This window comes from Aquila chrysaetos, chromosome 2, assembly GCF_900496995.4.
Source record: "Aquila chrysaetos chrysaetos chromosome 2, bAquChr1.4, whole genome shotgun sequence".
Classification (NCBI taxonomy): Eukaryota; Metazoa; Chordata; class Aves; order Accipitriformes; family Accipitridae; genus Aquila; species Aquila chrysaetos.
Genome location: NC_044005.1, coordinates 82,813,807 through 82,840,631, shown reverse-complemented (window position 1 = coordinate 82,840,631; position 26,825 = coordinate 82,813,807). Strand labels below are relative to the sequence as shown.

Below are 26,825 nucleotides of genomic sequence, written 5' to 3'. Positions count from 1 at the left end.
AGGTCTGTTTGCAAAGTAATGTCTTTTGCAAAGCAGTCTTACTAACTGGCTGCAACCCAAAATAATTGGGTTGATTGCAAAGCAACCTGAGCATTCTAGTGAGCTAACATTGGGAGGGATGGGTAGATGGGGTGAGGTTTAATTAAAACATTTAGGCTTAAAATGAATTGCAGTATTCTCTTACAGACTTCTTTAATAAAGCTTGATTCATAGGAGAATATAAACACATTTCATAAATCTAAGAGGGAGAAGCGTTGCCTGTAAGGAGGGGAGAACAGGCACTTGCCATTTTTTTGTGCACTGGCAGGATGGATGAGGGTTGTTCTTTGTTTACCCTTCTCTAATGGATCCTTGAACTATAAGCATGACTTTTTATTAGTCATGGAGAAAACTAGCATTTTGCTGCAGTGATTCTAGTTGCATATGTTTATTAGTTGCAGGAGGCCTGCATGGATGAACAAGGAGCTCCTGGACAAACTCAAACACAAAAAGGAAACCTGCAGAGGGTGGAAGCAAGGACAGGTAGCCTGGGAGGAATACAGAGAAATTGTCCGAGCAGCCAGGGAACAGGTTAGGAAAGCTAAAGCCCTGCCAGAATTAAATCTGGTCAGGGACATCAAGGGCAACAAGAAAAGCTTCTATAGGTACATTGGTGATAAAAGGAAGACTAGGGAAAATGTGTGTCCTCTCCAGAAGGAAATGGGAGACCTGGTTACCTGGGACATGGAGAAGGCAGAGGTACTCAACGACTTTTTTGCTTCAGTCTTCACCAGCAAGTGCTCCAGCCACACTGCCCAAGTCACAGAAGGCAAAGGCAGGGACTGGGAGAACGAAGAACTGCCCACCGTAGGAGAGGATCAGGTTCAAGACCACCTAAGCAACGTGAAGGTGCACAAGTCCGTGGGACCTCATGAGGCGCACCCATGGGTCCTGAGGGAACTGGCAGATGAAGTGGCTAAGCCACTATCCATCATATTTGAGAAGTCATGGCAGTCCAGGGAAGTTCCCACTGACTGGAAAAGGGGAAGCATAACCCCCACTTTTAAAAAGGGAAAATAGGAAGACCCAGGGAACTGCAGGCCGGTCTCACCTCTGTGCCCAGCAAGATCATGGAGCAGATCCTTCTGGAAGCTGTGCTGAGGCATATGGAAAATAAGGAGGTGATTGGTGACAGCCAACATGGCTTCACTAAGGGGCAAATTGTGCCTGACAAATTTGGTGGCCTTCTACGACGGGGTTATAGCATTGGTGGATAAGGGAAGAGCCATGGACGTCATCTACCTGGGCTTGTGCAAAGCATTTGGCACTGTCCCGCACAACATCCTTCTCTCTAAATTGGAGAGACATGGATTTGATGGATGGACCACTCAGTGGATAAGGAATTGGCTGGATGGTCGCACTCAAAGGGTTGCAGTCAATGGCTCCATGTCCAAGTGGAGAGGAGCGACAAGCGGCGTTTGTCAGGGGTCGGTATTGGGACCAGTGCTGTTCAACATCTTTGTCAGTGACATGAACAGTGGGATCGAGTGCACCCTCAGCAAGTTTGCCGATGACACCAAGCTGTGTGGTGTGGTCGACACGCTGGAGGGAAGGGATGCCATCCAGAGGGCCCTTGATAGACTTGAAAAGTGGGCCCGTGCGAACCTCATGAAGTTTAACAAGTCCAAGTGCAAGGTCCTGCACATGGGTTGGGGCAATCCCAAGCACAAATACAGGCTGGGCAGAGAATGGATTGAGGGTAGCCCTGCGGAGAAAGACTTGGGGGTGTTGGTTGGCAAGAAGCTCAACAGGAGCCAGCAATGTGCGCTTGCAGCCCAGAAAGCCAACCGTATCCTGGGCTGCATTAAAGGAAGCGTGACCAGCAGGTCGCGGGAGGTGATTCTCCCCCTCTACTCCGCTCTGGTGAGACCCCACCTGCAGTACTGCATTCAGCTCTGGGGCCCCCAACATAAGAAGGAGGCGGACCTGTTGGAGTGAGTCCAGAGGAGGGCCACGAAGATGATCAGAGGGCTGGAGCACCTCTCCTGTGAAGACAGGCTGGGAGGGATGGGGTTGTTCAGCCTGGAGAAGACAAGGCTCCGGAGGAGACCTTATAGCAGCCTGCCAGTACCTAAAGGGGGCCTACAAGAAAGCTGGAGAGGGACTTTTTACAAGGGCACGTAGTGATAGGACAAGGGGTAATGGCTTTAAACTGAAAGAGGGTAGGTTTAGATGAGATGTAAGGACGAAGTTCTTCACTGTGAGGGTGGTGAGGCAGTGGAACAGGTTGCCCAGAGAGGTTGTGGCTGCCCCATCCCTGGCAGTGTTCAAGGCCAGGTTGGATGGGGCTTTGAGCAGCCTGGCCTAGCGGAAGGTGTCCCTGCCCATGGCAGGGGGGTTGGAACTAGATGATATTTAAGGTCCCTTCCAAGCCAAACCATTCTATGATTCTATGATTTGCACATATGGTGTTGATGATGTTCTATAAAACGGTGGAATGAAGTAATAAATGTGCTTGAAGAACATATAGCTACTTGGTATGACCCTTTTTGCCTTCATAAACATAACGAACAACAGTTTGTAAATGATGCAAAATGCTAATTAAAAGTTTTAATTTGGTAATCATCTCGCTTTGATTAGAAACAGATGCTGATTATCTGCAGACATCTAAATGGACCCTTAGAAGATAGCTTTTATTGCTTAAAATTGACTTGTGAAACTAAAGTCAAACTTAAACTGTACAGTTACTTATGCCCCCTTTAGTGCACTAGAGCACTGTGATTCTTACTAAATAGCTTTGTGTGGTTCATCATTTGAGTTAAATAGGACCTTTAGAGTCTACTGTAAGGTTGAATCCTCCTGTACTGGGTACTGTACATGCTATTTCTGGTTTGAAGTACATTCTGTTCCTACTTTGAAAAAGTTACGTCCTTTGAAATAAAAAATTGCAAAAAAGGCTGTCATAAAAATGAGATGATGATTGAAAATTTTCTTCCTCCTAATCTAGCTGAAAACATCCAGATAACATTTGGAATACAGTCTGAATCCTGAGGTAGATGTTCTGCTGCAGCCTTGGATTTCTAAAGTAATATGAAATGGCAGCTATACCAGAAACGCAGTGGAGAATAGGTAGCTTCTACACCAGGTTCTTCAGCTTATGATAGAGGTGGGAGGGGTACCCACACTCCTGTGATAATGTGCTCTACTACTCAGTAGTTGACGAGGTCACACTTGACTGCCATTTATCTAATGGTTTGGAAATGATGAAAGAATAGCAAGTCCTAACTTGATCCTTGTAGATCTTCAGTTCTTAGCAATCGGTAATTTTGGATTCCTGGGAGAAACTTAGTGTAGACAAGGATAATGGTGTCATCAAGTGTCCTCTCTTTTTCTGTAAATATTTTAGATATTCTTTTGGGGCATAAGGGAAGAGAAAATTGGGAAATAATGGTGTATTTTTAAAAATTATAGCCATATGTTATTCAAGAAGAAAATAAATTCTTTGGATAATCAAGGTGTTAAATTCTTTTGTAGTGGTTGAGGTTAAGAATGTTTTCAAAATGAATTTATTCTTCACATAGCAGCGAATGCAGTAAGTTTGGAAGTATTTATATTGTTCCTTAGTACAGCAGCATAAAAGCTGATAGGATAGTTTGTGCAGGATGTAATTACATTGCAAGTAGAATTTACTAGCTGCTGCTTTGGACGTAAGCTTCATAAAATGGTCTGCAAACATTGAAATACTCTTCCCTGCTAATCGTGTGATTGAATCTAGAGAAACATTTGTGAGCAAGTTTCTGTAAAATTGAGTCTGGCGTTAGTGTCCTGATTTGCAAATGGAAGGAAACATGTTGCTGTATTTCTCACGAGGACCTTCCGTTAGCCATTCAGTCATGTGCAACTCTAATATGTATGTGTGATGATTTGAGAGTAATCTGTAGTAATTGTTTTGTTGAGCTTTCCTTTTCATGAATGTAGGGAAATGTTTGTCAGGAACGTAGCCAACTGGACCTGTGTCACCGAGTTTCTCTGTGATTATGGTAACCATGAATTAGCTGCATGGTTGAGGAAGATCCATAAAATGTCCTTTTTGTGCCCACTTGTGACTTTAAAAAAAGCCCAAACAACATTTCAATGGATGGATAAGAATACATAATAATTCCAAGTGCAGCCCTTTATATTTTTAGGGATGCTAGCAACCTGAACTTGAGCTAAAATAGTAACTTGTAGTACTATGGAAAATACAATTTTCTTCTTAATTCTTTTTTGCCTGGCCAAAATGGAATTGATCTATTTTTAAGAAACATCATCAGATTTGTGAAAAACAGATTTGTGAGCCTCTGGAATGTTTTATTTAAGGCTCTTCATGCTTTTAATTGGTAGGACTGCTGGGAATGATGTCCTTGCCTTCATCAAGCTAGTATTCATTAACTGGCTGAATACACTTTAAATTTATATTCTTAAATTTAATGGTATCTAGGTTAATATTTTTGTATTCTAGTTCTAGCTTTGTACTGTGATGTGTGGCAATGGAGAAGATTGACTAGGCAATTATTGTTTTGTCTGCTTCATACTTAAAATTGTAATACAATGCTGTATTGAGACTGACACCATCTCTTTTTGAGAAGGGTGTTGTGCCATTTGAGTACCAGCTGCTCAGTGACTAAAAGCAAGTTTTAAAAAGTTCACTTTCTAAGGACAGCAGTGATGTGTGCATGCGAATAACTGAAGCGGAGTCTTGGAAAAGGAAAGGACTTGTGCACTGAGTTGTTCCTTACTGGGAGACTTATAAATGGCAAAATTAAGTATTTGTGCATGTATAGTAGTATAATGTGTGCATGCATCTTCATCTGTTCATTAAAACAGAGTAGGGATATCAGATTTATTTTGAAGTTTTTGGACTGCCTCACTACCAGTGTTTGTTTAACCAAGCCTTACATATTAAATTATTAATATTTTAATCTAAATTTATGTGTCTTTGTGTTTCCAGGGCAATTCTGTGATTAAAAATCAATGAATAAACTGCATGTAGAAAGCAAGAAAACTAGAAATAATGCAACTTGTCCCAAATCCTTGATTCCTTCCTTTTCTCTCAAGGCTTCCCTTTTTATGTCTTGATTTTTCTAATTTTTCTAAGTCTCAGAAGCTTACGGTGAAGCGTTGAGTTGTTTCAAGCTGCGATACATGACTCACTGTCACTGAAAAGGGAGGATCCTGCTCCTGTTGTTATTGTTCTTTGCTTGTGCAAAGCAAAAACTAACTTGGTGATAAGTAGTTTCAGTTTACTAAACTGGCAACAAACTAAAGAGGCAAAACTAGTGAATTGTCTTCTGTGGAGTGAGTTGAATCAGTTCAGTGTGGAGGGTCAGATGAGCACCAGATGGCACCCTCAGAAGAATTCTGTTGTTTTGGGTTTTTTTTTCTTTTTTTTTTTTTTAAATACTTTGAACATCACAGTATTTTATCTGGTGAACATCATAGAGTGCTGTCAAAAGTTAAGCAGTCTGTTTATCTTTCCAATCTTGATTAGAATCCTAAAAGCTGTATTTAATTGTGTCTAATTTTTTAATGATTACCGGAATGTGTTCTTGTGGGTGCCATTTTAGAGATGAAATTATTAAATGTAGAAGCTGTAGTGTTCTTACTAAAATAATAATAAAAAAAAAAAAGACAGGCAAAAGAAAGAAAAGCAAAAAAAAAAAAAGCTTTTCCAGCTTCCATGAACCAAGAAAACTTGGGATACATGTTTCATCATGTTCTGCATACAGAGGTACAGGCATGACCTAACTGAAAGCTTGAGTCCGAGTTTAGACTTTAAGGAGCTTATTTTCATGGCATTGCATCTTCCGTCAATTTTACGTGAAAGTGGTGAAATCCTTAATGTCAATGCAAGATTATTGTTAATGTTCCAGTCTTTAGGGAAGCAAATTTTATTTTTAAATGCATTCTGGAGTCATCTCCCAGCTTTGGTTAGGGGCTAGGGTTATCCTTGTTTCCTCTTCCTCTCTCTCTGTTAGCTGAAAACATGAAGACAATGTGAATTTGGTGAAAAGGCAAGGAGCAAAGTGTTTATAGGGCTGCTGAAGGTTTGCCTAACCTATAAGATACTTGAGGTTGTAAGAAGTAAATTATTTAACAGCTTTATAAGTATTACTTATTTATATGATGAATATTGTTAAAAAAGTACAATTTCTGATTAAACTGTATTTTCCATAATACTGTCCACAGTCTTATCCAAATCTTTGGTCATGGACCATTAACCTATTTTTCTGGAGGTTTCACCAGGATCACTTTTACCCCAACAGTGTTAAAATTTTTTGCTAGTGAGATGCAAGAAAATCTAAAATCACTGTGAGTTTATACTTGTAGAAGCTTGATATGGTCAAATTATTAATAAAGAAGGATCTAGACAGCTTGTGAAGTTTGGAGTCAGTATAATTATTTTATGTGTATATTAAAAGATAAAATCTCCTTGAAATTAAATGTAATACTGAATAAAATGGTTTTGCCGATGAAAATGAGCTAATTGTTTTTTGAAAAACAAATAAGCAAGGACTCCTTGTCTTTCCCTATTCTCATTCTCCCCCCAATATTGCAAACCTGTCTGTAAAACAGTCACTGGACTGCTTTAATACCTGTCTGTAAAAAAAAACCCTATCCTTGGCTTGGTTTGGTGATTTTTTTAGGGAGATATCCTAAAACAAATAATGCAATTGTAACCACAGTAGCTGTACAATATGTTGTACTGTTTTTATTCGAAGACAGTTTCACCGAGGGTTTGGAATGACATGGTGCACTGGGGTCTCTTAAGCAATTTCAACTGAGAATGCATAAAACTGTTAAATTTGAAAAATGGAAGTCACTATTCTGGAGTTAAAATTAGAACTTTGGCCTACACTAGGTGAAAGGCAAGCTTGCAGGCTGATGTGGTGACTTAGATTTATACTTACTTAAACTAGAAATGTATCATCTGGAAGGAGTACCAGGGTTTTGGTAGCACTGTGAAATTTGTATATAGTTCCAGGGTGTCACGTTTGGAAAGCTGGAATCTTTCAAAGACTAACAAGAACAAGATTGTTAGTGAGAGTACTTTATAGAAAGTGGTTTCTCGTATCATTTGTACAAACACATTTAATTGTTTTGATACAGCTAGTTTGTTGAAGAAAAAATGGTTTCCTTACAGGCTGTTTTTCCCTGAGCATTAGATTTTCATATGCAGAAATGTAATGCTACTGTGTATTTCCTCTGTCTTCAAAGTTACATTCTTCTGCCTTGCTGGCAGCTTTATTATTAGTTTTTAAAGCTGATTTTCCTGAGAGAGTACTACAGGTTACATCAAGATGCGGACAGGGTAACCTTAAGCCTTCTAGACATCACTGCCTTGGCCATTTCATATGCATCTGTCAAATCACTTTCATAGAGGGGATTTGCTGAGCTATTCCTCCAAGTTTGAAATTAAAGGGTCCTTCCTATGACTTCCAAGAAAAGTGTTTGTTTTGGTTCATTTTCTCAGTTTTTCAACTGAGAGGAAGGAAAAAACTTTTGTTTAAATGCCCATTTAACTGCGTAGAAGTGTTAGTCAGCAAATGAGATATTCTGTCCCATTCAGAGAAGAAACTGAACTGCTTGTGCACATATGTGCCTTTCCATGGAGAGGAAGGAAGTCTTTTATGTCTTGCGTTTGGAGTCTGGGTATCTACTGCATGGGATAGCCTTGGCTTGGTTCCTGACTGGTCTCTAAAAGCTATCTTGACTGCAGCCCTGTATCACCTCTCCGTGGGCATTGGAGCACACATCCAGGTTATGTAGAGCAGTGTCACACAATGCGTTATACTGCGGTGACATCGGTGTCAATCTATGTTTTGGGACGGTATTCTGTGTTCCTTAACATTTAATCCCTTTCAGTCAGGGACTACTTCCGTTATACTTTATCAAGAACATACTGTGCAAATATTTAAGACTGTTGTTGCATGTAGTTAAGTTACTAGGTATCATTGCTGGATTACCAGCATGTATGATCTGTTTTATCAGAGGGGATTATTTATGATTTGAATTTTTTTTATTATTACTTTTTTCAGGTTTTAAAGCCTGAGCTTAATCATGATTTGAAACAGGACAATTTGATTTCAAGTTCTGTTGTTAATTGTTTTCTGTTGAATAAAAACCCCAAATGATTTATTGACTAGTAAAATCATTACAATACGCTAATTTTAAGTTTGGCTTTTCTGCTGCATTTGGTGCATTATTAAATAGTCAAAAAGTATAATATATGTATTTATGTATATGCAGTATTTAAGTTTTTACATTAGGAAATGTAACATTGTCCATGATTTTTCAAGCTAGAAATTTTGGCTTAAATACTTTAAGTTGTTAAATTTGAGCACTACTGCTTAACTTACCTGCTCCAAGAACTGGAAAAGCGCTAACATTTAGAGACCAATAAGTATACCATTGTTCTTGCTCCTCAAAAAAAAGGAGAGAGAGATAAATCCATGTATGTAAAATGATATGTCATTTTTTTGAAGTCTGGATTTAAAAATCAGCTGCAACTGATGTTTTTGTTAAACATCTGACAAAGTTGTTTAAGTCCTTACTAATTGCCATTAAGTCATCATGCTTTGTTTTAATGCATACAGTAAATCTAGATATGAGCAGGGATTGTCATATGTTTCATTTTGAAGAGGTTGACTTTTAAAAATTGTGTTTTATTGTTCTTGTGTTAATGTTTAAAATTACTATATTCTAAAATCTGCATTACTGCTTCAGAAGGAAGGTTAGTTAACACTATTGACCACTAGTGTTTTGCTGGTTTCTGCTTAATTAATTATTAGTGATCACTTGCTGAGTATGTAATTCTTTCTCCCTTGTCAACTAAAGTGATGATATATTTACAGATTAAGTAATCTTTTAGCTCATGTTAATGAAAAAAAAGCCTTATTCTAAAGTATGTCAGCAGTTTTAAAATAAGCTCTTAATTTTAGATTAGTGAAGACCTGAAAAATGAATTGGCAAATGAGCTGTGTACATCAACCCCTGGAATGACTAAAGTAAAAGAACAAATGTTCTATAAGGTAAGTAGAAATTGCTAAGTTCCACAGATTTGCATTCATTCTCTTTCAGTTAAACTTGGAGTTACTGATTTTAAGTTTGCGTAATGTTAATCAAAGTATCTACATTAACTGAGACTAGTGAGAGTTCTTCTTTATGTCCGTATAGGGGTAGGGAGAGGGACTGGGAGAATGAAGGAAGCTTTAAAAGGCTATTAATGTCTTCTGTCCTCTTCTGCCATCCCTTGTCTTTCGCCACAAAAATGGTCTTAAGTTTTAATGTTTACCAGACAAATAGCTTAACTTGCCTGGCTGACAGACCGTTCAGGGTGGAGACACTCTTGAACATCTGTTGCTGAAACTAGGTTTGGTCTGATCGTATTAGTCTGAAATTCTTTTTGCAAGAGAGCGAGGGGAGAGGAAAGAAGTATCTAATGTAGCCCACTGATTCTTCTTTGGAGTGAAGTTGGTTGGGTTCCAAGATCTCTTATAAATAGCTTACATGAATCAAATATTTCAAGATGTCTGAAACAGAAAGGCAACAGAAGTCCATTGTCAAATAACAAATCAGGAAGTGATGCAAAGCTACATAATTGGGCTAATAATCATAGATACAAACTTTAAAGTAGCTTGTTTTGCCTAGTTGCATGACTTTCTGTAAGTAAACAATATTTTCCCACCAAAATAATGATCAGCTATTCCAATGCCAACATTTAATTTCAAAATCTTTGAGAGAATGACTTAATGCTTTACTGGTCCATCTTGAGTCTTAGGGTTGTAAACATTGTTATTGCATTATTTTGCTATTCTGCAATGTGGGTTTTTCTTCTTTCTCAGGTTGGACTTGCAGATGCTGTGGATCTCTTTAGAGCCAGAAGAGTGTTTATTAAAGATGGTTTTGCATATGTGCCACATAAGGAGATTGATGCAATTGTTTTGAATAACTATAGAACAAAGTTATCTAAAGCACTGGCGGTAAGTCTGATAAAGTCTGATTTTTACAACTTTTCTTGCATTGTTTAGTGGCACGCTTGGACAGTAGCCTTTTGGATTTTTAAATTTATCTGCTTCTGTCTGGAGAATACCAGAAACCCTATCAAAAGTGCTGGCAGCACTAAAAAAAAAAAGTTCATTATGGGCTGAGAGTTCATTAATTTTAAATGGAATTTAGCATGTGATGTGCATTTAAAGAAATTTCTGCTAGAGAATTTTAAAATTGTTTCCCACATAAAGAGTAGCATGACTTTTCATTCAAAGTGTTAGCCCCATACACAGAACTGTTTTTTCTCTTCATATCAATCTTTTCTCCCACAACATTTTGCAACATTTTTTTTGTTGAAACAAGTAAAATAGTGATTTGTGGGTTTTTTTTTTCATTTTTCTTTTGTTAGTGAGAACTGAAATGAGGGTAAGTCAGAATGTGTCAGGCAAAAATAAAGTCTTCATTGTATGAATGTTTGAGGTATCAAATCTAGTCAGGACACATATGATAAATACTGTATGTGAATGTTCTTCTGTTAGTAATTCAGTGGTCAATTGCTAGTTTTACAATATTAGACTCTTCACAGGACTTAAAAGTTGGTGCTCCTGTATCATGCACAGAATTTTAGCCCTAGAAAATATGGCATCGAATAACATGAAGGCAATTTGGATTTCTTTTTAAAAATGTTTTCAAAGCCTTATATTGCTATGTCACATTAATATCAAGGTTGACCATGAGTATTTAGTAAACAAACAGTGTGAAGTAAAAATACATTCCTTTAAGAAGCTGCCAGTATGCTAATTTGCTAATTTGTTAATTTTGTATGTAACTGGAGTCTGTGGAATTATTTAATGTGCAGTGAAAATCATGATACTCTAATGTGAACATTTCCATTAGAACTCTTTAATACAACTGCAACTAGAGACATCCTTATTTCAGTTGATGCATAATGTTCTTGCTGAAAGCTGATAACACTTGTGTGGGATTTAAAAACAATGAATGTATTCTATAGAAATGTGGCTAAGTACACGGGTTATCTGCATCTATTTAAAATACCTTTGGGAAGCTTCATGGACTTCTGGAATTTGCCTGTTTTGTGAGTAGCTGAGAAGTCTGAAAAACAGCAGGAACTGTAATGAGTAGGCTACCTGACTTTTTAGTTTGAGGAAAATCTGCAATTTTTTCTTACAACCACACACTATCTTTATATATAATTCATTTAACCCAGATTACTTTGTTCAAGCCAATAGCTGCTTTATAGTAAAGAAGTACTTCTTGATGTTATCCTCTGTAATCATGGTTTAGAAATTTTAACACTCTCATGAGCTTGGACAGCTATCTTCTATAGAACTGCTATGTTTTGACTTATTGCAGTATTTCAGGTTTGCATTAGTTTTTAGTTCTAATACATACTTTTTTTTAATTAAAGTTCATCATATTTTCAGAGTAAGGAATAAAAGAAGATTAGTGATTTCTGTCCTGTTCCAAAGCTCCTGATTGAAGTTGTGGGGTTTTGATTACTAATTTAGTTTGAGAAACCACATTTAATAAGCTGTTTCAGCTAATTTTAGCCAGCATAGTACACTGCTGAGAGGTGTTAGGAATATTATTAAATTGAGTCTTTTGGAAATGAAGGCCAAAAATCCAGCATGTTTCACAGAGGTCAATCTAACATTATTCTGTTATACCAGAGGCATAACTGGAGTATGACAGTCGATAGCTGGATAATTAGTATAGTTTTCACTGGAACAAATCTATAATCATCAATTACATTTCAGTGAAACTATAAGAATACACTTTTAAAGAAAGGATTGTACATAAGGAAACTTTTTAAAATCTAAAGATGGTAATGGTAGCTGTTCCACAACACACAAATTAGGAGGATAACCTTTAATGATTTTCCTCAGACTTATCTAGAGTGAAGAGGCACTTTTCAATAGAAATTGTGACACAGTAGCACACTTCCAGTATTGTTTGTGAAAAGTAGTTGTTGAAATATTATGAAATATTATGTTGAAATATTATGAAAGTTCTGCAAGTACAGCCGGTTTAGTAGTGCTTGGTAATGCTTTTGTAGCACATGCATGTTCGTATGTGTCTGCTGCAAAGGAGAAATCAAGAGAAAAGTGCTGAATTTCAGGCACTATATGATAGTATAGAGGTCTTCATGACTTTGCGCAGAAATTGTGCATCGTGGCCAGAGTTAATTAAAAAGTAATAGAGCCTTAAACAGCATCACTGATTTGTTATTTACGTTGTCTCTTAATGAATGTATTTGATAATATTGCCACTTTGGTAAGCATTATTTATGTGTGCTTTTGGGAGTGTGTTTTAGTGTTTTTGCAGCATCTGGCTATGCTTTGTTCTCAGCACTTTCTAATGGGCAATCCTTGTTTTATTAGAATTTGAGAATTAAAGATCTTAATGGTGTGATAATCCAAATTAGGCTTGAATGCTATTTCTAAAGAAGGGGGTTGTATCTTCACAGGTTCATAAAATTAGGCTAAATACTTGTATCTTCTATGGGGTAGTTTGACTTTGGCCAATACTTCGGGCTTTGACAGTCTGTTACAAGCTTCTAAGGGACAAAATACCCTGAATATAGATAGTGGAAAGATGGTCTTTCAGGCACATAGTTTTGAGGAATCTTTCTTATGGCTCTCATTAGTGGCTCAATTCTTCAATGTTAAAGCAGGATAGTTTTCCGTTGTGGTTTGTTTGTGTGCTGTTACTGATTATGTGTACCGTGATGCATGTTTTGCCGCTCTGAGGTTGTTTGGTGCTGCTCCAAGCAGTTGCATGCACAGGTTTGTGGAAGGAGTTGTCCCTACACAGGAATGATTTAATGATGAAGGCCTGCCCTGTCTTTTCCAAGGTGCTCTGAAGCTGTTACACTTTATGGTAGAGTGTGCTTGTGCTAGAGCTACTCTTCCTAGGTCTCCAAAGCATTGAATAATTTGGGTGATCGCCTAGCTTTGTTACTTTGCTCACTACATTACAGTCTCGTGTTGACTCTGTCCTGCATGTTACAGGGTGATTCTAGCTGGGGTTATAAAGGAGGAATATAATGAGAGTGAATTCATGTGTTGATACTGAGCTTTGAGAGAACAGTAAATAATTCATAGCACTGACTTTTAAAAAAAGTTTTATGTTGACACTGGCACAAATTCAGTTTAGTCAGAGTTATGCTTTAATCACTTACTAGTCAAACACACGAAGCAGTCGTACGTTTTGTTTCATCCTTTAAAAATGAGTTTGACATCTCGACTATGTGGCTATTCCTTGAGGCTCTATAATAGGGGGAGTTAATACTATTCAAGCCTTCTCGACAATTGCAAACGCAACTGAAGAAGTTCATTCTACTTGCAAAATCAATTCTGCAAGGACTTTCTTTCTGTATTCTCTGACCCATTCGATAGTAAATAATTTCCTTTGTGCCATTAATGATGATTAAACTGTAGAAAGCCTAAACATTTTCTGTAGTTCATGGAAGTTGTGATGTTAGCTCTACAATTGTTTTATAACTTAAAGCAAACTTTTATTAATTAAAATGGCATTATGTTTTATTTATGAGGGTTTCACTGTGTTTACGCTCATACACAAACATTTCTGAGTAATGCTATGCTGCGTTTTGGTAATTTCAGTTATAGCCACATAGTGAACTTAGGTTGTGAAATTATTGGCGGTATTGAATCTCCTTTTTCAGGATAGTTGTTTTAATTTTTGATTTCTTGAAATCAGACGATTCGGCTTAGTGTCGCGGTTCAGACCTGCAGACCCGTATCAGAGCTGTGTTATACTCGGTACTGCACAAAGCAGGATTGCTCCAGAGAAATCTGAAATGGAACAAAAGGGGGAAAGGACAGAAGAGGCTGCTGAAGCATGGGATAGGACTTGCCTTTATCAGCAGTGTCCTCAAATAATTGAGAAAATTACTTTACTGTTATGTTAGCAGTTGTCTGACTTGTTTGAACAGGAGTTTGCAGTGGACAGCAGTTTGCCTCCACGATTCCTGCCCTGTGTGGTTAACTGCAATGGGTGCAGGGGTGGACAACGTCTCCCACCTGCTGTAAGTGTTGCAGCGTTCCGTGTGAGCTTCCCCGTAACGTCTGATCCCCAGAAATGGCGTGATTTCTGAAGATGTGTTTAGGTTTTTTGGAGCACTTTTCTCAAAGTACCATTAGTGTCCGATACAAATACTCTTCTCGTGTGATTGATCAGAAAATCCTTTATACAGAGATTATGGTTTTAGGTTAAGCACATAAAATGCTCTTTTTATTATTAAAACAACGCAAGTAGTCTTGACTAAACCTGCATGCCAGGTGCAGGTGCCCAGGCGCTGGCGGTGAGGGGCCGCAGAGATGGCCTCTGTGAGGAGGGTCCGGGGCTGCTCCGTGCCGGACACAGCGGGTTCCAGCCGGCTCCAACCCACCCACCGCCGGGCACGGCTCAGCCCCGCAGCCAACGGGGGGTGCCTTGGGGAAAATGTGTGTAAGAAAGGGCAAAACAGCTGACAGGGAGAGGAGGAGGGAACCAGAAGGAGTGAGAAGCAGCAGAGGGAACACCGAGGTGAGAGGAGCAGCTCCATGACGCTGGAGCAGGTCTTCACGGCAGCCGTGAGGATCCCACCCTGGAGCAGGTGGAGAGTTCCTGAAGGAACCGCAGCCAGTGGAGAGCCCACGCTGAAGCAAGGTTGTTTTTTTTCCCTGAAGGACTGCAGCCCATGGGAGAGAGCCCATGCCAGGGCAGGGGGAATATGTGAGCGGGCAGGAGTTGCAGAGAGGAGCTCTTACAGACTGGCCATAGTTGCCCCTGCCCTCCGCTCCCTGTGCTGCTTGGGGTGAGAGGTGGAGGAGTCTGGAGCGAAGGAGTAAAGTTCAGCTTGGGAGAGAGAGGAGGAAAGGTGTTTTAATGTTTGTCTCTGTTTCTCACTAGTTGATTCTGTTTTAGTTGACAGTAAATTACATTAATTTTCCCCAAGTCAAGTCTGTTTTGCCTGCAGTGGTAATCGGTAAGCAATCTCCCTGCCTTTATCACGACCCATGAGCTTTCTCGTCCTATTTCCCCCCTGTCCTGTTGAGGGCGGGGGGGTGAGTGAGCAGCTGGGCGGGAGTTTGGCCCTTAGGTTGTGGTGGGTTAACCTTGGCTGTTCTTTTAATTTTTGGTCTTTAGGCTTGTAGATCTGCTGAGGTTGGATACTGGAGGAAGGGAGGTTCAGCACTCTGTTTCCAGCTCACATAATCATGTTAGCTTCTGTGTTTCCTGGGCTCCTTCTCTGAAATGGCTCTTGGATAAATTCCAGAGGCGGGGGATAATAGCTACTGAAAAACCTGACTCTGACTGGGATGCCTCCATTAGTGTCAGGTGTTCGCATCAACTAGATTGAATTGTTACATCATTGCTATCTTAACAAATGTTACAGGTCAGAAAATGTTTTGACCTAAAGTTTTAGTGCTTGTTGAACATTACATTTTTAAAACTACAAGCAAATGCTTGAGAATGTGTGAATATTCCTGTGTAGCATAAGTGCTTTTATTGTGGGTTTGAAGAGTTTATTTTACAAAGAGTTGTAATTATCAATAATAGCATAACTGAACTTTCCATTCATATTATAATGGCGGTTTTTCAGTCGCTTTGTCATACTTGTATTTAAATCCAGCCCCTTTTTCCGCCATCTTGAGCCTAGCAATTGAAGTAATAACTTGGCTGGTCTTTGTATTATAACTGTATTGCAAAAAGTTGCTTTTGTGACAGTACTTTGTCAAAACATCATATAGGATCTAACCATCTGCAAATTAAAATAATAACTGAAAATAACACAAACTGGTACTATAAGAAATCAAGATTCCAATGTTAATATGTACAATCTTGATAGCACATGTTTCTTGTTAATTTAATGCCTACGCTTTTTTACTTTGCAGCATGATCTTGTGTAATCTGATAAAATGTCTACAAATAAAATTGTTGGGTTTTGCTGTTTTCTAATTTTTATGTATTTTTTTGTTTATTCCTTTCCCCATTTGGGATGTAATGTTCAAAATTGTTAGAAATATGGATCAAGTAAGTTGCTTCTAGCTTTACTAATATTTGTAATGATTTGTCTTTTAAATATTAGTCAAATATGATATTTTGGTTGATTTATGCTATATGTTCAAAGAACCTGCTAATTTGGGAAAAGTGTCAGTGTATATGGCACCACCTGCAAAACATTTTCTTCCTAAAACACCTACGTTTTCAAGCAGTGAAGCAGAAGACTTTATGTAGTGGCATTAATGTTGAGAAACTGTGATTGATGATGGTCTTGTCACTTGAAATTCATTTCAGGTGTTGTGTTCCCGGTGTTAACTTAAAGTAATTCACTGTAACATAAATGAATGATTTTTATAATATGCACATACAAGGTTAGTAAGGTAATGACTTTGGCAGTGCAGGGTGAAACATGATTACAGTGACTTTGTCCTCTGAATCTCTCAGATGAAAGTTTGCCGTGAGAGTTTTGCAGAGAAGCAGCTGGTCTTCATTTTTGAGTAGTATTATATTGTAAGGTCATTGTCTAAGGCACAGGTATATTGAATAAAATGGTGGTATTTTGAATGGGAGAAGCAAAATCAAGGGAAGTGACTTGCACTGTGTGTTTGTGTGTCGGAGAGGGCTCAAGCCTGTATGTGGAATGGTTACCTGCAAGACAGGGAAACTTATTGGACTTTTCTTTGTGGACCTTCTTTTTGCCATGGCCCCTTAATGGTCCCATTGTTGGCTATTTTCTGAAATCCATCCTTCAGTATTTTATCTCCTCTACAAATTGAAGTATATGTGTTTCTTTTAGAGACTACATAGATTGGTAGCATAAAGTAATTATAAATAATATCAGGAGGCTAAATGAAATTTGACTGTATTCAGTATTTTGTATTTTTATTTCTTCTGTCTGCTTCTTGCATCTACTACAAAGTGTAAGATTTTAAGTACTAAATTTGCAATGTAAACAATTGCTCCGGTGTCTGCATGGTCCTGTTTGGTTTGATTTATAGAAATACTTCCATCTTCAAATCAATGTAGGTGTTTCATGATAGTAAAACTAACAAAGCAAGGTGTACAGGATTTGAAGCATGTGGAAGGCTTGCTTAACTTTTGAAATGTTCCCCAAATTTCAGAAAAACTATTGGAATAGGATATATTAGCAGGAAGTACAATTTTATTGCTATGTTGTGTGATAGATGCAATAACCTGGAAATGCATCAGTTAATATAGTACCTGTTTAATGTCATGTGACAACAATTTATTAACATGCTGGTAACGGTAGTTTGAGAGAATTATACTGACACTATAGTCTGTAAGAAAGAGCTGTAATGGCATATGTGGTTGGTAAGTAAACAGAAGTCTGTATTTCAGGATGACACTTTGTTAGAAATTTGAGTTTTCTCCTCATTATTTTCTTATGGCCTTCTGTGACCCGTAGACAGTTGCTATGTGATAGCTGTAGTAGTATCTATCTGGAGTTTGTTTACATTGGAGTTAATGACAAATTATTTTGTCAACTGTGTTTTGTCTTTTTCATGGAGAAAACTAGTTAAGTTCCTGGAAGTTAACTGTTAAGTGATCTAGCTGATGTTTACTGTGGACCAGCAATGGAGCAGGACTCGAGTGACACAGGGAGCCATCCAAACTGCTGGTGAAGACGTACCTAGTGTGTTTCTCAGCCTTCCAGTGTTTCATTGTGGAATGAGACTGATTTGTGCATGCAATTCTTTCCTGGGGAAACTTGATTTGTATATGTCAGTAATGCTGGCTGAATCCCTTCTGTGATAGTGGGACTTGGATTTCCCACTGTCTATGCATTAATAGAGGTTCATTACTGAGATCCTAGTTTCAACCACTTACTAGTTTTAGGTGTGGTTGAAGAGACATAATTTACCTACCACTGCTATGTACAGTAAATCATAAACTTCCCTTGAAATGAATATATTGAATCTTGCCTACAACATTGCAGGATTCTGTAAAGGAGCATAAATCTTAGATATGCTTTGTCTAAACAAATTTTTTCAAGTGATGTAGTTGCTTTTAGAACAGAACAGTTATTCTTTGGGCTTAATAAATGGATTCTTAAATTCATGATTGTTGAAAAGCAACATTGCTGCCTCGCTGACACATTTGAACAAACCTGGTCAGATCCTGACAGTTACATTTTTATAACACTTCTAAAGAGCATGCCACTTTTATCCTAACTTTCAAATTGTTTATGACTTAAACTTTGCAAGTATTTATGCTAAATTTGCAATTCCTGTAGAATATAAATAATACACTTATTCATGCTTGCCTCTTTGTCTAATTGGTCTGGTAACTTGTAACTTCTGTTAGACAAATTAAAATTTCTTCTATTTGAAAGCTCTGTGGAGTACATGCCCTTGCCCAGTTCTTAAAATTGGACTTTTTCTTTCTCCAACTCATCCTTTCTGCTAATCTTGAGCCTTGTATGTTGAAAGAAATGTGGGGGTTTTGGTGGTGTCGTCCCCCCCCCCCCCCAGTTTCTTCATTACACTTTAGAGTGCCTGCCTTGCATTTGCTTTTCAAAATGATTCTTTTCTTGCTTAGCTCCCTTGCTAAAAGCTGATTTGGAATTAAAAGGGAGAGGAACTTTTTGAAAACTTTGCAATGTAATCCTAAAAAATTCTGTGTGATGGAAAAATCACAAACAATGCAAGAGTAAGTGCACCTGTATTCACCATGGTGATTTTTCATTATCTCCATTGTCTGTAACCCATGCTTCTAATGATCCTTGGTTAGATGTTAAATTCTGGCTAGCATATTGCATGCTTTTATAAACCTACTCTACAGTTATCCAAAAAGCTGCACCTTGTTTATAAATAACATATATTTTATAGCTGTCGTGGTTTAACCCCAGCCAGTAACTAAACACCACGCAGCCGCTCACTCACTTCCCCCCCCACCCAGTGGGATGGGGCAAAGAATTGGGGGAAAAAACAAGTAAAACTCGTGGGTTGAGATAAGAACAGTCTAATAGTACAGAAAGGAAGAAACTAATAATGATAATAATAAAATGACAATAATAATAAAAGGATTGGAATATAAAAACCAAGTGATGCACAATGCAATTGCTCACCACTCACCGACCTATGCCCAGTTAGTTCCCAAGCAGTGATCCCCCCCTGGGTCAACTCCCCCCAGTTTCTATACTGGGCATGACATCACATGGTATGGAATACCCCTTTGGCCAGTTTGGGTCAGCTGCCCTGGCTGTGTCCCCTCCCAGCTTCTTGTGCCCCTCCAGCCTTCTTGCTGTCTGGGCATGGGGAGGTGAAAAATCCTTGACTTAGTCTAAATGCTACTTGGCAACAACTGAAAACATCAGTGTATTATCCACATTCTTCTCATACTGAACCCAAACCACACCATACCAGCTACTAGAAAAAAAATTAACTCTATCCCAGCTGAAACCAGGACAATAGCATACCAAATACAGATCATCTTAGGACTTGCAGTTGTGAGTAGTCACAATGAAATCAGTAGGTCTTATAGCTGTTGAAAGCAACTGTGTGTCAGATTAAGCATTCAAGAAAGAACTGGAGTCATGCAAGTTACCAAATTTACTTTGCAAAGTATTTTGAGACATAAATTAAGCTGTATTATCTTAAGTTATGGGTACAGTTTGAATTAACAGTTTGGATTAACAGCAAAAAAGGCTGCAACAAATATGGAATGTAGAAGGATAGGAAGAGGATATGTTTTAAAATGTTTAATGCAAGTTTATGGAGCAGCCAAAAAGAAATAGATTGAATCACTAAAAATATGATTACTACCTTTCCAATTATATAGGTGGGTGTTTTGTTTTTTTTTTTTTTGCATACATTTCTCTGTGAAATATGGAGAGTGGCTGTTCTCCTGAGTAAAGTTTACAATATCCTAAGCCAGTGAATGTACCTTTCATATACGATGTTAACAAGTTTTTGCCATTCTTACTAATGATAAAGATCAGCTGACTGTGGGGGAGGGACTAAATCTTAAATCCTTTTTTCAGTCAGAAGGAAAAATGAGAAATTACTATGTCAGTAGCTCAAAATCAGACATGAAATAAATTGAACAACTGATAATTGTATCAGATCACACTTGGTTAATTATTGTATAGAATTTTTCTAGAGGTCCAAGCAGTTCTTTAAGCAGCAAACGTGAGAATAAAGTATACACAAGTCTTATCTCAGAAATGCCTGTTCAAAGACGTGTTTAAAAGAAATTCTGCTGTAAGACTAATATAAAAAACCCCACTAATTTTACTGATTACACAACTCAAGTGTTTTGAACTCTTTTAAGAAAAACTATCAATGTGCTTTTTGAACTTACTGAATATTTGTTTTTAAACTGCTTTAAATACAGATGAAGTGAGTATTTTTAGAAATGCTAGTCACTGTCACTATTGCTGCAGCTGATTTCTGGGTGGTCTCATTGCATGACTTTCCATTTTATTGCAATTTCCCAATAGGAAGTTCATCTGTGAATGTACTTCTTCTGCAATTAATTGCTAATCTGCATATTTAGGCTAGAGAAGAAGTGGACATTTTTTATCATTCTTGTAAATGAAGATTATTTGTCCAGAATATTTTTTTCTGGTAATAGGAAAGCAGGGTACGTTTCAGAGGCAGTATAGTTGAGCAGAATTTTTACAATAAAAAAACCACACCCCATTGTCTTATGGGCAGTCTGTACAGGCTGTCACTGAAATCACTGGAGTGCTGTCTTCCTGAAATATTAGAAACATGATTTAATTAGGCTGAGAGCTAGGGTAGTTAAACTTGGCTATAGGGGTGTTGGTCCTGTTGGAGTACCCGGCCTGGCCCACTCCCTTCCCAGCTGTGACTTCATTTTGCAGTCCTTGGTTGTGAAGAAGCAGGTCCTTATTTGAATGATTACTTATCTCCAGGAGAGCATCAGGTGCCTCTACATTGCCTGTGCTCTGCTGCCAGGCTCCTACTGGATCATCACTTTCTTTCCTTCTAGGGGCCAGCAGCTTACCTCCCTGAGGAGGGTACTGCTTTATCCCTGAATACTTTGACTGCAGGGATCCATTTTTGAAGTTGGTTAATCGGTGCCCTATGCTCAGTGGATTTTTTAGCTGTTTCCTTGCTAAGTTTCTTTTGGGTACCTGACATGGATTTTGAAAGTTTTTTTGGTTGGCTGGTCTTTTTTTCATTTTGTTTTTGTTTTACCCCCTACTGGATTATCTCTGGTTATTTTATAGTTTGCCTCTGTTATTTTTTTCCAAATTTCCAAATTAGTGACCTACAGGGAAATACTGATCCAGTGATGCAAGGTACCACTCGCTAGGGAGCATACTTTCTAGTTAATTTTCCATTCCTTATTGAGGAGTCTAGCCTTGCATTTCAATGAGAGGTGTACTATATTGTATCTGCTGTCCTGGTTTCAGCTGGGATAGAGTTAATTGTCTTCCTAGTAGCTGGTATGGTGCTGTGTTTTGAGTTCAGTATGCAAGAATGTAGATAACACTGATGTTTTCAGTTGTTGCTAAGTAATGTTTAGTGTAAAGTCAAGGATTTTTCAGCTTCTCATGCCCAGCCAGCGAGAAGGCTGGAGGGGCACAAGAAGCTGGGAGGGGACACAGCCAGGGCAGCTGACCCAAACTGGCCAACAGGGTATTCCATACCATGTGACATCATGCCCAATATATAAACTGGGGGGAGTGGGGGGGGGGGGGGGAATCGCGGCTCGGGGATTAACTGGGCGTCGATTGGTGGGTGGTGAGCAATTGCGCTGTGCATCATTTGTATATTCTAATCCTTTTATCGTTACTGCTGTCACTTTATTAGTGTTATCATTATCTTTATTAGTTTCTTCTTTTTATATTCTATTAAACCGTTCTTATCTCAACCCACAAGTTTTACTTCTTTTCCCGATTTTCTCCCCCATCCCACTGGGTGGGGGGGGGAGCGAGTGAGCGACTGTGTGGTGCTTAGTTGCTGGCTGGGGTTAAACCACGACACTGCATATCCAGTTATCTCGTGATCTGTTCAGCCTGAAGAAGGGTATGAATCAGAAGTTGGGTGTGCAAACATTACTGAGTTAGCTTTCCTTAAGAGAGGCCTTGGGTTGCTGTGTTCCACCATCACAGGTCTACCTTAATCTGTCAGTGTTTCAAGCCTGCCTGGACTTACAAGCACTGGAGTCCTGATGGATGACAGTAGGTTCAGACGGAGCACTTTGACATTGCTGTGAACTGAAATTTCTTTTTCTGAAGTGGCTTTCTTTTCTCTTGAGGTATGTAAGGAGGAGGTGATCTAATAGTGATAATCTCTACATTAGTAGGCCTGTCCGTACAGCCTTACCTGGGCTGGTTTTTGTTATTCCTTAGATCTTCTATTACTGTGAAACAGAAAACCAGGAGAGGTTTTCCACAGATTCTACGCGGGTTATGTACGGTTGGTAGTGTGTCAAGTGTAAGTATATACGTAAATGTTTTGTATCATTTCATCTGTCTGATGATGCCTCATCACTAAAGTACTGTAATATAGATGTTGTGTAGTAAAAATGGATTTTGAAAGGCAATGATGAATTTATTCAGCATCCAGGGTCACAGGAAAGTCCCCAGCTATAAGTGAAATTTTGTAAAAGCTTGTATGTGGTCTGTAGATTTTGAAAGGACATTGAATTAGCTGTTCAGTGTCTAAGTTGTAGAAAGGCAGAAAATAAGATGAAGTATCAAGGAAAAACAGGCCAATGAAGATACACAGTTTCAATTTACATGTAGCTTGTGAAAGATCTTTTTAACTATAAATATTTTTCTGTATTTATGGAAACAAATTCCTTTTTATGTAAATATTATTTTTCTGTTTGTAAGGATTGATGTTTAAATAATCTGTAGTCTTGAACAAATATCAGAAAGCAAAGGTTTTTTTATTATCATTTGTCACGAGTTAAGCAAAATGACATGGTTTATTAATGACTACAGCCTTTGTTTATATGTGTACATATGAAAGAAATGGATTAAATTTGGATGTAGTGCTTAGAGCTTCTTAAGTAATAGAAAACTCCGAGTTTTCCCTGTTGTTTTCCTGGTTATGCTGCCAAAATGAGGAGTAGGTTGTTGTGTTACCAGCTTTGTTAATACCAAAGGATTTGAGTTTCTTTTTACTCCATCCTTTTGATATACAGACAATAAAAATAAATTAAAAAATGTGAAAATCCCAACACCCCCTCACCCTCCCTTTAAAACTGAACCGTGAATGAGAAGAATCCTCTTTGGAGTATATGAAAATGTTGAATTACTTGTTAAAAAGTGGGAAGAATCCCACCAGTTGTCAAAGTGAATGAACAAAACTATTAATTGGTTCTTGTTCCAAATGACAAGCTTTTAAAGTACTTTTTGGAAGAGTTGAGTCTCCCAGGCACTGTTGTAGAATGCTAACTGTGTAATACCCTTCGGTGACAGCAAGCAAATACCTTCTTCTCAATGAAAGTTGATGATACCTCATATTGCATGAACAAATAAGTAAAAGAAATGTAACAGAGGATGTAGGGTAAAGAATAAGAGCTATGAATTAGTTTAGAATATATTTAAATTTAAAATCAGTCTCTTATCTGTCACATAAAGTAACATTTTTGCCTTGTTAGATATATTAGTAAGTGGAATTTCAAAGGCAAATTACACTATTTCTTTTGAAACATGCTTCTAGACTTTACTGAATTTGTTTCTCTAGATTGTTTTTACTGAACAAATGAAAGTCTTGAGGTTAATCTGCCTTTAAATTTGATATGTTCTCTGATGCTCCTGTATAAGAAACAAAGGGCATTGGAGAGGAGACATCTTCATGCTGGTAGTTACTTTCTCTTTCCACCCTTACAGTACTTCATCACTCATAGTCCAACTAGCCAATTTTAGAGTAACCAATTCTGAACAGTAAGTCCAGTTGTACTTTTGATCTGAAGCTATTTTGGGAGGAATAAAGAGGGGAGTGTTGTGGATCATCTGATGATGTGCATTAAATTTAGGCTGGGGAGTAACCCCTGATTTTCATTATCAGTACACTTCCTAGTGGAAAACTATTAGGCACTTCTATCCATCTATGTATTTTTCTTATGGTGTAAGATAATGCTGGTAGAGCCTGCAATGAAAGCAGAGAGCTGATTGAAGTAATAATTAGAGAGGCAATAATAAAAAATTCTTCCAAGCTGCATGCTTTTGAAACCAGCACTGTGTTAGATCTGTGACTTTGGGGAATTTATTATGGTTCAGAGATAATGGTAATTCTTGTGAAGTCCACAGCCTAGTACCTGGCTGTGTAAAGAGTCTGATTGTTTCATGAGCAGATGAGGGGAGACCTCAATTGAGTTGATGCAAAGGAGAATACAGCAGACAATACCTGAGCATAAACCTGTGCTCTGCCGCTGAGGGATTGAAAAGTAGCTGCAGAGTAGTGGAGAATGAAAGGTCTTGGCCTGCCCTGCACCGGGTGCTCTGCCAGCATTGCTAGCAAATCTGTGCAGAAGCTAGATGAGGGTCTTTCTCAGCACTTCTTTCAGGTGGAAGCTTTTCCTTTTCCTCAGGTGTGAATACTATTACAAGTAGTAGAAGGATATGAGATATTTGCAAAAAAGAAACCCACTTTCTTTTCTTATCTTTTTCATAACATCCTTTGTGACAGTGTCCAGAAGCCACAGAGAAACCTCCCAGAAATAGAAAAGAAGAGGCTTTTGCTTGTGTGTGTGCGTGTTGTGTGTGGTGGTGTGGGTTGTTTTCGTGTGGTGGTTTTTTAAGATCTAGTTCACCATAGGAATTTACTACTTTGTATAGCAGATGGTAACATGCTGTTATCTAACAAGTGATTGCGCCAAGCTCAGGATTAGTTCTTCAACTTTTTTCCTTACGTTTTCTTGTGACTGTTGGGTAGGACTAACGAAATCTAAGTCATAGTCACCAAGAATTTCCCTGACCACTGACGCATGTTCCTTCAGCCACTTAAATGGCATATAGAGACAAAACCAACCACAATGGGATTGTGTATCAGTTTAATGAGATGCGATTTGACTTACATTTATGTGATCCCCTTGCTTAAACTTTTACTTTATAAGCATTATAGTTTGGATTTAGTGTAGTTCACATTTAAGCAAACAGTAAGCTCAATGTGAGCCAGGGAGCGCCCTGGCAGCAGAGAAGGTCAACCGTATCTTGGGCTGTATCAAAGGAAGTACAGCAGGTAGAGGGAAGGGATCCCCCCCCTTTACTTGACACTCATTAGACCACATCTAGAATACTGTGTACAGTTTTGGGGCTCCTGATACAAGAAAGATGTAGATCAACAGGGGCAAGTTTAGTATATTTCTACCCTCTATGTTTTCTGCCTGTCTTTGCTGACAAAGTTGAGCTGACTGCCAGATCTGGAGGTCTTTTCCAGCAGAGCTGTTCCCCAGGGAGCTGGGCACCATCCTGTACCAATGCAGGGATATATTTTGTCATGGGTAAAGGACTTTTCAGTTGTGCTTGGTGAATTTCATGAGGTTCTTGTTAGCCCATTCCTCCACCCTGTTTAGATCCCCCTGAATGGCTGCACTGCTCTTTGGTGCATTGACTGCATTCCCTGAACTGATGTTTATGAACCTGCTGAAGGTGCATTTTGTCTCCTTTACGTAATTGGTAAACATATTAAACAACACAGCTCTCAGGATAGGCACTTGAGGAACTCCACTGGTAACTGGCGTGCAGGTAGTGTACAAAACATTAACTGTTACCCTTTGAGCCTGATGACTGTTTTTCATCAGGGGCTGTTGGTTTGGTTTGATCTCAGCAAGAAAGGCAGTCAGACGCAGTAAAGTGTCGCTTAAAATACCATTTATTGGAGGTAATATGATAAAGAGAGGATAGTACCGATAATCTTATTTCCTTCGGGTTCTGGGAACTCAATGTTGTGTGGCATCAAATGAGCCACCAACCAGGGCACATCTTACTGTGCAGATCCTGTGTGTGAAAGGTTAACCCATTTTGGTCTTTTGAGCTCTTAAAGGATTTTATTACAACACTTCTGTTCATCGTTTCTACATGTTACACATGAGAATTTGTTGCCACACTTTTAAATAAAGACAAGGACATGCAGGTGGTGCAGTTGCTGGTGGGAGTTTCCCACAGGCTGCTTCATTACAATTAGCTAACTAAGTTTGTCCTGCAGCCAAGGGATATGTGCGGCACAACACCAGAAGACCAAGTTACACATGCAGTATAGCACGCCCAGGCCTGCATGTACTCAGGTTTACTAACTCAGGAATCCCTAACTCCTTGATGTACAATGATCTTCCAGTTGGGATCGCTACAATGATCTAAACAGCTTTTCACCTGTCTAGTAAGTGACTGGCCTATAAAGTTGCAGCTTAGATACAGGGATACTGTAGAATACTGTATCAAAAGTCTTGTTAAAGCCCCAGCAGATGACATCCACTGTTCTTTAGTCACACATCTACTCATTTAGTCTCAGAAGGCAGCCAGCTTGGTTAAAAATAAAATAATAAAAAAAATTATTTAGCCTTGGTGAATCTGTGCTGGCTATTCCTGATGACCTTCTCCATTGTGTGCCCAGAAGTGCATTCCAAGAAGACCTGCTCTGTGACTTTCCCAGGGTCTGAAATGCGGCTGACGGGCCTGTTCCCCAGTCATCCTTAGTGCTCTATCAGAAGATGGGTGTAAGGCTTGCCTTCTAGTCACCAGGAGCCTCTCCTGATTGCAGTGGTCTTTCAGCAATGATGGAGAGCAGGCTCATAACATCAGCTTGCTCAGCACCCTTAGGTACATCCCATCAGGTTCCATG

At 38.7% G+C, this 26,825-nt stretch overlaps 1 protein-coding gene across 3 annotated transcripts in view; it reads left to right on the top strand.

Moving 5' to 3' along the window:
• The window catches only part of PRIM2 (DNA primase subunit 2), a 133,813-nt gene that overhangs the window by 20,545 nt on the left and 86,443 nt on the right, over positions 1–26,825 (top strand). Inside the window, exons 5-7 of one of the 3 annotated variants that reach the window (XM_041121016.1) lie at positions 8,961–9,050; positions 9,864–10,001; positions 15,181–15,307. The exons of 1 other annotated variant lie outside the window; for it this stretch is intronic. In XM_041121016.1, coding sequence (XP_040976950.1) covers positions 8,961–9,050; positions 9,864–10,001; positions 15,181–15,249 — 297 coding nt within the window. In that variant the 3' untranslated portion in view covers positions 15,250–15,307. Of the gene's footprint in view, positions 1–8,960; positions 9,051–9,863; positions 10,002–15,180; positions 15,308–26,825 lie in introns of those variants that run through there. One more of the 3 variants, XM_030004955.2, reaches the window with a different exon arrangement.